Genomic DNA, 14,177 nt, shown 5'->3' with positions numbered 1-14,177 from the left:
TATAGGTATAGTGGGGGGTTAGTATGGTATAATTATGGATATATGGGGGGGAATAGGGGGTATATGGTGTATATGGGGGGGGGCTGTCCCGGTTTATGGGGACCAGATCTCTATTCAGCTATGGAGGGGGGGGGGGTGACAGCCATCGATTATAATGCTGCCCACCCCACAGCTGTCATAGAGGGGGGGGACCCGGAGTGGGGGGGCACACATCGAGGGTCCCCAAGGGGATAAAACAACGCAGGGTAGGCTCGAACCGATGGGGATGGGTAGAATGGGGTCGGGGTCGTCGCTACCCGTGGGAAGGGAGGGGGATGGGGGACCCGGGGGGGCAATGGGGGGTAAAGGGGGTGACACCCCCCCCCCAACTCACCGCTGCTCCGCCGCCCGTCTCCGAACTCTCTGGAAGCCAGGCCACGCCCCCCTCGCTTCCCATTGGCTGGGAGTCCTAATGATGGACACGCCCCCAATGCTGATGGCCACGCCCCCAGCTCCATTGGCCACGCCCCCAACTCCGATCTAACGTCTCTCATTGGTTATCTGCCTTTAAGCCCCGCCCTCTTGGCTACGCCTCCTTTTGATTGTCTGCTCTTCCGGGTTGGTCGGAGGAAATCCGGCTTGCTATTGGTTGAGATGTTAAACGCCGAGCAGACGCCTCCTTTTTTATTGGTCAGTTCGGTTGGCCAATGAGGTAAAAGAGTGGCGAAGGGCTAAAGCGGTGATTGGCCGGCAGGTGGAGCCATAGCGCTCTATGGGAGAGCAAGGGGAAGCGTGGGGCTTTAAGGGGACTTTATGGGGTGGATTTGAGGCTTTTTGGGGCTTCTGGAGCATGAGTGTGAATGATGAACGGCCTCCAGGGGTTGTTTAGAGTGGTTGGCTTCATCTCCACGAATAGAAGTTGTGGGTTTTGTAGGGTTTTTTTTTGGGGGGGGGGGGAAGTGAGGGGTGCCAATGGGGGATGCCCATAGAGGGGTCTATAAGGGGTGCCTATAGGGGGTGTCTATAGGGGGTGCCCATAGGGGATACCCATAGGGGTTGCCCATAGGGGGTGCCTATAGGGGGGGGGTCTATAAGGAGTGTCCATAGGGGGTGCTATAGGGGCTGCCATAGGGGATGCTATAGGGGCTGCCATAGGGGGTGCTATAGGGGGGTCTATAAGGGTTGCCCATAGAGAATTGCCCATAGGGGGTGCCCATAGGGGATGCCCATAGGGGTTGCCCATAGGGGGTGCCTATTGGGGGTGCCCATAGGGGGTGCCTATATGGGGTACCCATAGAGGGTTGCCCATAGGGGGTGCCCATAGGGGGTGCCTATAAGGGTTGCCCATAGGGGGTGCCTATATGGGGTACCCATAGAGGGTTGCCCATAGGGGGTGCCCACAGGGGGTGCCCATAGGGGATGCCCATAGGGGGTGTCTATAGGGGGTGCCCATGGGAGGTCCCTATAGGGGGGTTCTATAAGAGGTGCCCATAGGGGATGCCCACAGGGGGTGCCCATAGGGTTTACCCATAGGGGATGCTTGTAGCTGAGGGTGGCAGTGGGTGCTGGTTGAGACCACACTGAGCAGGGGACTGTGGTCGTGCCCCCCCTCCCCCTTTGCAACACACACACGGTCCTGTCCCATTGCTTTCAGGAGTGGGAACACCGATGGCATCGTTTTCTCCCTTAGGAGAGGAGTAGGGTTAGGCTGTGCAGACCCCCATCTCTTCAGCCCCTACCCTTAATGGGAGCCGCTTCCTCACCTGCAGCACAACGGGACTTGGAGCAATTCCTTCCCCTCTTCCCAGCTCCGGGTCTCACTCATGGGAAAGGCATTTCCTCCCTATACAGGAGTGAGACCCGGGGTGTGTTGGGGTGGGGGGTCCCACAGCCCAAAGCTGCAGCCTTGCCACCTGCCCTGCTCAGCCCAGTCACCATCTATTCGAGCCCCTGGCCATGTTTGGGAAAGCAGCAGCCTCCAGGCAAGCCAAGGGGTCGGGCATGCGACTCCTGTCCCCATAGACCATTAATCCCTAAGCAGCCCCTCTGCTGTGAAATCTAAGCCCACCCAGCAGTTGTCACCGCGCTGGGGTTTCAGCGACCCCCAGCCCACCTGCCCTACATGGGGGAGGTTGGGGTGGGGGGATGATTTGCACTGAATTCCTTTGTGATGCTGCAACTGATTGACAGCAAGGAGCTGCAGCAGGGATGTGGTGCCCTAAGCAGGCATGTGGTCCCCAAAGTAGAGGTGGGATGTGGTCCCCACATGGGGTTTGTGGTCCCCAAAGTGGGAATGTTTTCCCTATATGCAGTGGGAGCTGTTTGGGATTTGGAGCTATGGGACTTTCATGGGGCCGTTTCTCCTCCATCAGCTGCTTGTGGTGACTCAGAGCTGATATACAGTCACATCCTGTCCCAAGCAGCATGACCCCTGCCAATATATGCTGCTCTGACCCATAGATAAAGCTGCAGTGGGCATCAGCTTTGTGTCCAAAGGGTCTGAGCCCTGTTTGACTAAAGGAAGGGTTGGTCTCAGGTTCGGCTCTGGCCACCTGAAGAGCCCTGTTTGTCCTGTGCCACCTGCATTGCTGTTCCCAATGAGGAAGGAGCTGCTTTGTCAGCGTTTCCTCCGGTTGTGAGTCAGCTCCGGGTTCACTCCAGCCCCTATTTCTATCCCAAAGTGGTTGATTAAGAGGGAAACTGAGGCACAGCGCTGGCACTCACGTGTCTGCTACCTCACTGCAGCCCTTATCCCATCCCTGTCCTGCTCCACACCTCCTCCCTCGCCCCCGCTAATGACAGGGCACAGGCTGCAATGCCACATCCTACACAGGCTGTTTTTGGTGCCAAGTTGATTGCAGGGAGGCGGAAGCAGCGTTTGGAGTGGTGATAAGCAGCGGGTCAATGAGCACTGTCCTTTTCCCGTGCCATATCAGAGCGTTTTTGGGGGGGAGATAAAGGCATGTGAGTTCTCCTTTGAGCTGGGATCACAGGACCAGAGGATGGGGATGCAATGCCCCAAGGCTTGCATCACCCCGGAGCTGAGGCTGGGGATGCTTTGTAGCATTGATGGATGGCTCCAGGTGTGCATTCCCACCCCGGGCTCGGCTGCAGGCATCCATGTCACCCCAATTTGGCAGCAGCTGTCTGGGGGTCATGGCCCAGCAGCTGGGTGAGCCCCTGACACCAGGGCAGCACTTATTATAGCCAGCAGAGTCTATTCCTGGGAGCTCATGACCCCAACTGAAGGGTGGGGAGGGGGGGGTTGGTGGAGCCGTCTTGGTGGCACGATGTGGAATAGTCCCAGCAAGGGGGAATGATGCCAGGCTGGGGGAACCTGCTGCCCAACCCATGGCATCGTAATAGGGACCAGCTTGCCTCTCTATGCTGGTCCACCATGCCCTCTATGCATCCCCTGATGTGTCTCCTGCTTGCCTGCACTTAGCACCATGAGGCTCATTTTGGGAGGAGAGTGGGGCTGCACTGCACCCTACCGAGTGTATTTTTAGTCCTTTCCTTATAAGGTTTCTGGGATTTTTTGGAACGTGAGCACAGTGAAGTCATCGCTGAGGTCTCCTGTCTCGCTTCCCCCCCCCCCCGCCTTTACCCCCCTGCTAGTTGCTGGGCTCATCCCACAGGGAGGTTTTGTGTGGGCTCCATTGAAAACTCCCTCTCTGCCCAACCTTAGAGGAAACAAAACCCTTAATTGTCTGGCAGGGGGCCAGGCTGAGGGGGTCTTCGAGGCTCTTAAAGCATCTACTTTGCCAACACAGTGGCCCATGTCATACCCAAGCTGTGCCCACCAGCCCTTGCTTGTGTTGCTCACACATTCAGTACCTTATGGTGTATAAGCAGCTTTCAGGGGTCAGGATGAAACAACCACCTCCCTTCCCACCCCCAAAAAGCCCCATTGCCCCCCAGATTAGATTAGATGTGCTCGGCTGGCTGGATTTAATGAGGCGGGTGGCAGACATCTGATTTGCTCCAGTGACTTTTGGCTAACAGAGTGCATATGTGCTCCCATGGGTGCTGGGCATGGGGTGATCCCAGCCCTGGGGTGATGGGTGTGTAGGGTTGGACTGTAGATGGGGATCCCTATGGGGTTGGTACCCTAGAAAGGGGGCAGCCCCTTTTGGGGGCACTCATGTCCCATTTGGTGACATCCACTCATGCAATTTGTGTTGTCTCTGGGCAAGAGTGGCTGGGTTTTACTTCCAACCAAGTGCCCCCACAGCCATCCCCACCCCTATGGTGACCCCTCAGCCCTTGACCCTTCCTCCTCCTCCTCCTCCTCCTCAGGGTGAGGAGGGAGCTGCCCCCACCATCTGTCCCCCCTCGTCTCTTTGTCAGCATTGGGCTGCCTGGAATGCGTATTAATTTTGGGAGGAATGCAGCCCCCCGCATGGCCCAGCATTTCACCTCCCCCACCCCACAGCATCCCCACAGCTTTTGGGGATGAAGGGGAGGGAAAGGGGGGGGGTCCGCCATGGATAACTGAGCCACCATCGGGTGATGCTGCCCAGGCCTCTCTGCAGGGCAGGCTGTGGGCCAGGGGCTGATTGAACACAGGCTCAGTGCCTGATTAAACTAATCGGAGGGGGATTTTTTTTTTGGTTCTTGTTGTATCACTTCATTCGAGTTTGTCCTTAAAAGGAAACCATCGCTTGTGGGTAGGGGAGGGGGCTGGGGGGGGGGGGGGCTTTGTGCGGTGAAGGCTGATAAATGCAGGGTCCTTATCACAGCCTGGCTCCATGCAGTGCTGGCAGGGGCACAGAGGGCTGAACCCAGCGTGTGGGTGAGCAGCACAGCATTGAGTGCAGCATGCCAATGCCACCCAGTTCCCCTCACCCCCTGCCCACCGTGACTCAGCCTTTTGCCCACATAAGGCCACCCATTCTCCGGCCGCTGGCGCGTTCCTTCGTGTCCAATGCACAAAAGAGGCATTGAGCTGCACTGATCTGGGGATCTATTTGGCACCCACACGATGCCCACCCCTCACAGACCCCCTCTGGGTGCCATAGGGCTAAGTGGTAACGTGTCGTCCATCCGGGCTGGAGCAATGTGCCTTGGTTGGGTTGGGATGCTTGAGTACTGGGCAGCCTTGTGGGCAGCATGCCTGGCTCAGGCAGCAATAGCAGCTGCTTTCTGCTGTCTCACTGTTGAGTGTGTTGGCACAGGGTCAGGGTGGGCTGGCACCCATCAACACTGTGTCCAACAGCATCCCTAGCACAGCGGGTAGGGGTAAACAGCCTCAAACACACCGTATCCTCCCCACACCCCCAGCCCAGCTTGAAGTCCATGAGTTCCCCCATCCATCTCCTCCCCCCTCCATAGGAATGAGAGTTGGGATGCAGCAGGTCAGAGTGGGAGGGCGATGCTTTATTAACTTAGTGTCAATGCAGCGGATGCATCCGACGTGGCTCAGCGCTGTGAGCATCGTGTAGGTTGGGGATAGACATCCCGGTGTGCAGCACAAAGGTGAGGCTGTATGGAAATCACACCGCGTGCACCTGGCTGGGTTGGATGGGGCAGGAGGAGATGAAACGTTTAAATTAAATACTGCAATAAAGAGTGAACCTGGGGTACAAAATGAGGCTGAACCCAGCACAAGTATGGGATCTAGGGGCAGAGATGGAGCCTGGTTTCTTGCTCTGAGGTGTGAAGTCGTGGCCCCTCATTCAGCTGCGCTGCCGTGTGCATCCATTCAACAAGGCAAAACCCACACAAACATGTTACAAACCAAAAGGAAACGGGTGTGCTACGTAGGCAGTGCTATGGGAGGCGTCCGATTGTCGTGGGGGGCTGTGGGGGTCCCACCACCATCACTCCTCCCCCGAGGACCAGGGCTCCTGCTCTGGGTGCAGTGGAGAGAGCGAAGGGACAGGCTCAGCCCCACTGTGCTTGCTGGGCAGGGAGTGGGCAGAAGGGGCTTCACTTGGGTGGGTGATGCCATTCAGCCCCTCCTCGGTGAACTCAGCCAGGTCCTCCAGGCTGGCTTGTCGATGAAGCCCATTCTGCTCCCCATTCTTGGTGTGCTCTGGTTCTGCTATTGCCTCCTGCACTGTTGGCTGCTCATCACTGGATGAGGTGGGTGAGGACCCCCCTTCCTCCTCCTGTAGGGGCTGTGTGTCGCCATCCCCCTCCTCATCCTTGGCTAGCTTGGCTCCCAGTACCAGCTCCTGATTGAACTCTAGGGCTTGCTCTACTATCTCCAGGATATCTGAGTCTTTCACCATGTCCACTGGAAGCTGTGTGGGCACATCGGGGAGATATTCAGCCACCTCTATGCCAGCTCCATGCTCCAGCATAGTGCCTGGAGGTGGGTCAGTGTTGGAGGGGTCTGTGTTGGAGGTTTCAGTGGCTGGGGGATTGTCTCCATCCTGCACATCCTCCTCCCCCAGCCCCTCATCACTCAGGGTGGTCTTATCAGCGTGCTCTTCAGACAGCCCCTCAGCCATGGGCACAGCCAGTCCTTCCTCCAGCTCAGCAGCAAAACCCCCTGCATCCTCCTCATCCTCCTCCTTTGGCATCTCAAATTCTCCCATGGGCATTTTCACATCTTCAGCTTCCCCCACAAATGGCTCCAAGTGCTCTTCATCCTCTGGCACCGGAGAAGCTCCTCCAGGCACTGTGAGTTCATCCTTTCTGTCTTCTGCTGTTTCAACTTTAATTTCTTCAAATTCCTCTGAGTTCTCAGCTTCCTCCATGCTGGACCCCTCTTGGTTGGGAGCAGAAACTATGAAGTACCCTTCCTCCTCCTCAGTGCATTCTGGCTCAGGGTTCAGCTCCATCCCTGACTCCTTGCAGCTCTCTGGCACTGCATGAACTGCTGCCTCATCGCTCCCTCTCAGCTCCTCTTCCTCCTCCTGAGCCATTTCAGGTGCTGTCTCCTCATCCCCTCCACTGGATGGAGGGTTTGGATCAGACTCCAGCACCTCCCCACTGTATGCACATAGTGGTGTGCTGTTGAGCGTATCCTCCATTTCCATCCTGCACGGTTTGGGCTCCTCCAACTGAGTATCCTCTGACTGAATGTCCTCCTCCATGGGCTCATCATTCTCTGCACCATTGCCTGGATCCTGCTGCATCACTGCAGTGTTGGGGCTGCCTCTCTCCAGCTCAATGGGCTCCAAGCTCAGCTCCTCATCCTGCTCCTCCAGCACCTCCACTGGATCCTGTGGATCCCCTGGTGCCTCCCCAGTGTCCCCATACCTGATCTCCTTTTGTCCTGGGGCCACATCAACCTCCTGTCCTGCTGTGTCCTGTGACTGATGCTGGCTCTGCACCTCACTCCCAGCATCTCCCTCATCCTCACCCTCCTGGGTTCCCTCTGTTGCTGTCGGTGACATGACATCTCCCTCCTCATTTTCTGCTGCCTCCGCAGGTGGGTTATCATCCACCTGGGCTGGCTCTTGGGATGTGATGGTGTTGACTCCTGTCTCCTCTTTATCCTCCTCTGTCCCTTCCCAACCCTGTGCTTGCTGCTTTTCACTGATGTCATTGTCTTCCCTGCCCCATGCCCCCTCTCCTGGCTGCAGCACCATGTCCTGCTCCAACCCATCCTCTGCAGAGCCCTGCTCCCCATGCTGCACCCAAGGTTCCCCAGGTTCCTCCTGAGGGTCTCCAGATTCCTCCTGCAAGTCTCCATGATCCTCATTCAGGTCCCCATGTTCTTCCTTCAAGACCCCGTGTTCCTCCCACAGGTCTACATGTTCCTCCTGGGTGTCACCATGTTCCTTTTGCAAGTCCCCATGCTCCTCCTGCAGATCCCCATGCTCTATCTGCAGGTCCCTTTGATCCTCCTGCAGGTCCCTATATTCCTCCTGTGGGTCCCCATGCTCTACCTGCCGGTCCCCAAGCTCCTCCTGTGGCTCTCTGTGTTCGTCCTGCAGGTCCCCATGTTCCTCTTGCAGGTCCCTTTGTTCCTCCTGCAGGACCCCATGCTCCTCCTGCAGGTCTCTGTATTCCTCCTGCAGGTCCCCAAGCTCCTCCTGTGGCTCTCTGTGTTCGTCCTGCAGGTCCCCCTGCTCCTCTTGCAGGTCCCTGTATTCCTCCTGCAGGTCCCCATGCTCATCCTGGGTCTCCCCATGTTCCTCTTGCAGGTCCCTGTATTCCTCCTGGGGGTCCCTATGCTCCACCTGCAGGTCCCCATGTTCCTCCTGCAGGTCCCCATGCTCATTCTGGGTCTCCCCCGGCTCCTCCTGCAGGTCCCCATGCTCCACCTGCAGGTCCCCATACTCCACCTGCAAGTCCCCATGCTCCTCCTGCAGGTCCCTATGTTCCTCCTGGGTGTCCCTATGTTCCTCCTGCAGGTCCCTGTATTCCTCCTGGGGGTCCCTATGCTCCACCTGCAGGTCCCCATACTCCTCCTGCAGGTCCCTATGCTCCTCCTGGGTGTCCCCATGCTCCTGGGTGTCCCTATGTTCCTCCTGGGTGTCCCCATGCTCCACCTGCAGGTCCATATGCTCCTCCTGTAAGTCCCTCTGTTCCTCCCACAGGTCCTCATGCTCCTCCTGGGTGTCCCCATGCTCCTGGGTGTCCCTATGCTCCATCTGCAGGTCCCCATGTTCCACTTGCAGATCCCCATGTTCCTCCTGCAGGTCCCCGGGCTCCTCCTGCAGGTCCCTATGTTCCTCCTGGGTGTCCCCATGTTCTTCCTGTAGGTCCCTGTGTTCCTCCCACAGGTCCTCATTCTCCTCCTGCAGGTCCCCATGTCCCTCCTGGGGGTCTCTATGTTCTTCCTGCAGGTCCACATGTTCCTCCCACATGCCCTCAGCCTCCTCCAAGCCCATACTCTCCTGCCTCAGCTCTTTGGCTCCCAAAGCCTCCCCTGTCTGGGGGTCCTCTCCCTCTAATGCCTCCCTTCCTTTATCTTCCTCCTCTCCCTCATCATCCCTTGCACTGCCTGTGCTCTCCCTTCCTGTGCTGTCTTCTCCAGCCCCTGATGAGCTCTCTGCTGCTGGCACAGCCCCTTCAATGCTAGAGACCTTTAGCTCCAGGCAAACCTCCTGCTCCCTCTCCTCCCCTGCATCAGCACCCAGCTCACACAGTGATGTCTCCTGGTGCTCAGACTCCTGCTCTCCCTCAACAAAATCCTCTTGCAACTGGGTTCCCGTGGGCAAAACCGGGTGGCTCCCCACAGGGATAGCACAAACAGCTTCGATTTCCATATGCAGGGACCCTTCTTCTTGTGTTTCCCTCTCCTGATCTGGGAACTCACATTCCTCATCCTCAATGGAGGGGCTACACAGTTCCCTTTGCTCCTTGTTCTCCATGCTAGTGGCCTCCACGTCCTCCTTACCCACCTCCAGCATGGACCCTCTTGTGTCCCCTCCCCAGGGCTCTCCCCCTGGCTCCTGGCTCTCCATGGAGCTCAGTGGGTTCAGCATCTCCTCCTCTTTGCTCCTCTCCTCCTCCCACGTCTCCTCCTGGCTCTCTGCATCACTCTGGGTGGCACTTAGCAATGTGGGCACGTTGCTGCAGAGACACAGCTCAGGTGGGGACGTGGTTTCACCCTCAGCACCCACCCCCTGGGTTTTTGCAGCCTCCAAAGGGTCTTCAATATCTCCACCCCTGGTACTTTGGGTGGCACCAAGCGTGGGCACTTCTTTGGCCTCAGCATCATCTTGCATCTCCTTGAGAGCATCCTGCAATGCATGGCTGACCAGCTGGTCAGGACTCAGTGGGTTTTGCATAGGGGACTCCTTAACAGCCCCACACTCATGGGCTGGGCTCTCAGCCCCCCCACTGCCTGTCTCTGGGGACAGCACAGGGACAGCATGGCTGGATGCAGCCAGCTCCCAGCTCCTCGGTGCCTTCAGGACAGAGCTGACTTTCTTGAACTCCTGTGAACTGGAGCTTTTGCTTTTGGGGGTCAGAGCCTTGAGGGCATCACTGGGGGTTCTACACAGCTGTGCCACCCCCTCGGGACGGGGGAAGGCAGCAAGGCTGGCACGGTGTTTGCTGCTGCTCGCCTCCAGCTTGACATCTGCAGAGAGCAGGGAGAGCACAGTGTAGGGGGGGAGGCAAAGCCCAGCACCCAGGGGTTGGAGCAGACATCACCCCATCACCCAACAGCTTCTCTCTCGCCTCTTGCTGACCCTTATCCTATTTTTAAACACTTCTTGGGAAGTGGGAAATTCCTCCCGGGTGTTGCAGAGCACTGATGATCCCAGGGGTACTGTATGGGATGGAGGGTGCTCTGCTCTGCCTGCAGCAGTGGGGTCAGAGATGAAGTGGGCTTGTATGGATGTGTGCAAGGGGATGGTTTATCAATAGGTTTAAGGAACAAAGGAAATGCCTGTTGCCCATGAACAGTCTCATGCTCAGGCTCCTCACGCACAGGAGGAATTAAAAAAAGAAGTGAAGAAGCAGATAAGCCCTTATCTGCTCTATGAGGAGGTGCTGGCAAGACCAGAGCCTGCTGTTAGCACCTTCCTATCGCATTGACCAACCCTTGCCAGGAAAATCCTTCTGTCCCATGGCCCTCCCTTACCTCTCAGGCTGTTGGCCAGCTTGAACTCCCCGGGTGGCATCTGCAGCCGGGTGCTCTCTGCTTCCAGCAATGTCCTGCAAGGAGATTCATTGTGGGTGGGTGATATCTTTGCAATCAGTGCTGAGCTACCAAAGCACCCCCAGGGAAGCTCCAGGTAAACTGAGGCATAAAATGACTATGGGGTGGTTTTGCTTGAGCCAAACTGCTGGGTCAACTGGTTGTGAGGTGCAGGGGTTGGGGATCCCAAGGGGCAGCCCATCACTGCCTGCCAAGGAGGTCTCTCTCCTCCCTGCTCCATGGGCCCCCTCCCATCCCCCCCATCCCCCCAGCTTAGTGTCCTCGCCATCGGGTGACATCATGCTCTGCCGGGGAGGCCCCTCCGTTGTGGACAGCCACTATTCTCATGCTAATTGTCCCCCCAGTCCTTTGCAAGCCTGCCTTTGTCTGGGGCCATCTGGAAGGGATGCAAGAGGACTGGGGGCTGCAGGGTTCAGCCCCAGTCTCCCAACATCTCCCTTGCTGCTCTGTCCAGCGAGGCTGGGTAATGCTACAAGGGGAAGCTTAGGGCATCACCTTGCTCTGAGCACACGGTTGCAATGTGGGAACACTCTGAGTCCCCAGAGGGAGCTGTGTTACAGTGGAAGGAGACCTCACCTGTAGGTTGCCACCTCCAGGCTGAGGGACATCTTGAGGTGCATGAGCTGCTGTCTGTCCTCCAGCACCTGGGCGATCTGAACCTGCAAGTTCTGCTTCTCCTGCTCCAGGGCCTCGATGGTCAGCTGTGATGAGAAGCACACGGTCAGGAACCTGATTGATCTCCCCATACAAAGAGGGAGCTCTGGTTATGTTTCCCACCACCCCCATCATTGCTTTTCTTCCTGGTCCTGACCCTCTTTATCCCATGGGAAATTAAGTGCTCCGTCCTCTTCCGGAGGATGTGAGTGAGCAGCTGTGACTCCACTCCAGCATCGCCTGCTGCACTACAAGTAGTGGGGATAGGGACCCTGGATCCATCCAACCCCAGCATTGCCTGGGTTGGCTCCTGCTGTCCCTAATGTATTCCTTAGGGATATCAGAGATGGGTGTCCCCGGGGTTGCCCAGGGTGCTACAGGGGGGAGTATCCCAGGGGCGCTTGCTTTATGCATGGGGAGGTTGGAAGAGGACTCAAGGGTGGGAAGGAGGGATCCATTGAGCTGTGGCATCCCCTTCTTCACCCTCAAACTAGGAACAAAGAGGGACCCTTCCCTGCACAGGGTCTGCAGATCCAGCTATGAGCTGGGGCTGCATTTCCAGCCTGTTCCCCCCACGACTTCCCCCGCAGAATTACTTTTGCAGCTGTCTGCCTGCAGCTGTGGCTAAGTCAGATGAAGTTTGTCCATCCCGAATTCAGCAGCAGCAGAAATGGGAAGGAATGACTTGCTGCCCTGGGGTTTGCAGCCCACATGGGGGCTACTCTTACCCCTCCCAGCTTTTGAGCACCCCAAGATCCCCACTTTCCCCACCTGGAACTTCTCAGCCTCTCCATGCTGCTCCTGCCACTGCTGGCCCAGGCTCTCCTCCAGCATCTCCTTCCGCACCTTCAGCCCCACCAGCTCTTTCTCCAGGTGCCTCAGCTGCAATTGATTCTGTTGGTTGTCCTCAGCCACCTGCCAGAGGTTCTCCTTGGCTTGGCCAAGTGCACGCTCCAGCTGTGACACCTCTGCTTTGTAGGTCTCCACCGCCCCTCTCCAGATCTCTGACAGTCTCTTGGAATAGTCCTCCACCTCCACGGGTTGAAATGCCACCGGTGCACAGCGGAATCCCTCCAGGCTTTGAGAGAAGCTGGCAAGCTCTTGATCCAGCCCAGCTTTCTCCTCCTCATGCACCTCCAGCAGAGTTTCTACCTCCTTCTCCAGCTGCACCGCTCTCTCCTTCAGCCAGATCTGTGCCCGTCTCTCCTCCTCCAGCTCCTTCTTGCTGGAGGTCAGCTGCCTCTTGGCTTCCTCTCGGGCTGCCTGCTCCTTTTGGCACCTGCTTTTCACATGCTGGACCTCCTCATACAGGTTATCCCTGGCCAGCTCAGCCGCACACTTCTCAGTGAAGGCACGATGCAGAGCATCCCGCAGCGACCTCAGCTCCTCTTCATACCTGGCCCTTCGTGGGTCCCCGGCTGGGTTCTCCTTGGTGCTCTGGATCTCAGCTCTCAGCCCTTCATTCTCCTCCTCTAGGAACTTGACACGGGCCAGGTAGGCTTCCAGGCGCTTGTTGAGGTCCCACATTTGTAGGGATTCCTCACCCAGAGCTCTCGCCCCTACGAAACCCTCCGTGCTCAGCATCGTGGCAACAGAAGGAAGGCAGCAGAGCAGTGCTGGAGCAGGCGAGCTCAGCTATTCATACTCACGCCGGGTGAGTGGGAGGCCTCTGAGACCCGAGCAGAGCAGCATTTAACTCTTCCACAGCCGGCACAGCTGCTGCCAGAGCCGTCCCTATGCCCCATCCCCCTCTGTCCCCTTGGGATGTTGGGCAGTGCTTGAATGGAGATGGCAATGCGCCATGCTGGGGAGGAGCTGAGCTTTAGGGGGATGCTGCAGGGACAGTGGATTCATTCAGAGCAGGGATGGGTTTTGCTGTGCCTCAGTTTCCACTTTAGGTATAGCTGGGCTTCCCATAGAGCACACTGCACCCTGTGTCTTGGAGCTTGGTGCCATCTGTAACTCAACTAATTCCCAATATGCAACCAGAGCACCCAGTGAGATACATGGATTTTATATGGGGTTTTCCAAGGGTAAACGCCCACCTCCAGTGCCTGATTGTGGGACCTTTTATACTGCTCCAAATAGAGCCACTGTGAGCTTTGGTGTCCCGGGGAGGAAATACCCATAGGGATGCTCTGAGTGCTCCCATTTCATCTCAGTGTCTGGAACTGATCTGGGCTCAGCCAGATCATTGCTATGGCACAAACCCTACCCCAGCTTCACAGCCTTTCATCCAGCCTGCCCAGCAGGCATCCTTTATTTTCAATTTCTCTTTCCCAGTTGATTCATTCTAGGGGACGGGAAAGGGGGGGGTGGGGTTGAAATTCCAACTCGGAGCTGTCTGCAAACAAAAGAAGCCGGAAAAGAAATAATAAGAGAGAGGCTTTGTGCCAGCTCTTTCTCTCCTGGATACGCCCCCCACCCCCCCCCTTACTCCTGGAGGGGCGGTGGGGAGGGTCCCTGGGCTGTCCCCTCCATTGCAAGGAGGCAAAGCATGAGCGTCCCCTCCCAGCCGTCTCACGTCGTTTCCACTGAGCTCCCGCCCCGTTGCAAGAGAGAGGCGAGCAAATAGTCCCCTCTGCTGGCCAAGGACCTCCAGATCCACCCTGCAGGGCTACTGGGGCACTGAGTCCCGAGCCACCTTTAGGGATGTATAGAGGGCAGGTGAAGGCTGCATCCCTGCCTTGCAGGAGACCCGTTGGGTTTCCCCAAGCCAGCAGGCAGGAGGGAGCACAGGGAAGGCGTTGTTGCTAATTAGAGGCTGATAATTAGGGCGATGTGTTTCCATTGCACATCCTCTTCTATTCATGCTGGGTACGCTGTCCTTCTGCTTTTCCCTCAGCCCTAAATTCTCTCCTCCACTGAAGACACCCCAGTGTTGATGCTGATCCCAGACCTTTGCTTTGCCTTTCCCCATTGTGCCCCACCTTCCCCTGACACAGGGACTCCATGGGGTGCCCTAAAAGTC

At 57.2% G+C, this 14,177-nt stretch overlaps 2 protein-coding genes across 3 annotated transcripts in view; both read right to left on the bottom strand.

Annotated features, from left to right (window-relative positions):
* LOC107324442 (dnaJ homolog subfamily A member 1-like) overlaps positions 1 to 482 on the bottom strand; it is a 9,325-nt gene extending 8,843 nt beyond the window's left edge. The window contains exon 1 of one of the 2 annotated variants that reach the window (XM_015884466.2): positions 374 to 482. The gene's annotated coding sequence lies outside the window, so the exon portion shown is untranslated. The remainder of the gene's footprint in view (positions 1 to 373) is intronic. The other variant, XM_015884465.2, reaches the window with a different exon arrangement.
* A 4,855-nt stretch (positions 483 to 5,337) lies between these two features.
* NES (nestin) lies at positions 5,338 to 13,082 on the bottom strand. Its single transcript, XM_015884463.2, has 4 exons — positions 11,978 to 13,082; positions 11,129 to 11,253; positions 10,475 to 10,548; positions 5,338 to 9,967 (listed from the first exon to the last, which is right to left on the bottom strand). The coding sequence occupies exons 1-4, from the start codon at positions 12,788 to 12,790 to the stop codon at positions 5,802 to 5,804; spliced, it is 5,178 nt and encodes a 1,725-aa protein (XP_015739949.1). The 5' UTR covers positions 12,791 to 13,082; the 3' UTR covers positions 5,338 to 5,801.
* Between the last annotated feature and the right edge of the window lie 1,095 nt (positions 13,083 to 14,177).

The sequence above is a fragment of the Coturnix japonica genome, chromosome 25 (assembly GCF_001577835.2).
Source record: "Coturnix japonica isolate 7356 chromosome 25, Coturnix japonica 2.1, whole genome shotgun sequence".
NCBI classification, from domain to species: Eukaryota; Metazoa; Chordata; class Aves; order Galliformes; family Phasianidae; genus Coturnix; species Coturnix japonica.
Note: the sequence above shows the minus strand (reverse complement) of the source record. Positions and strands in the feature narration are given on the sequence as shown.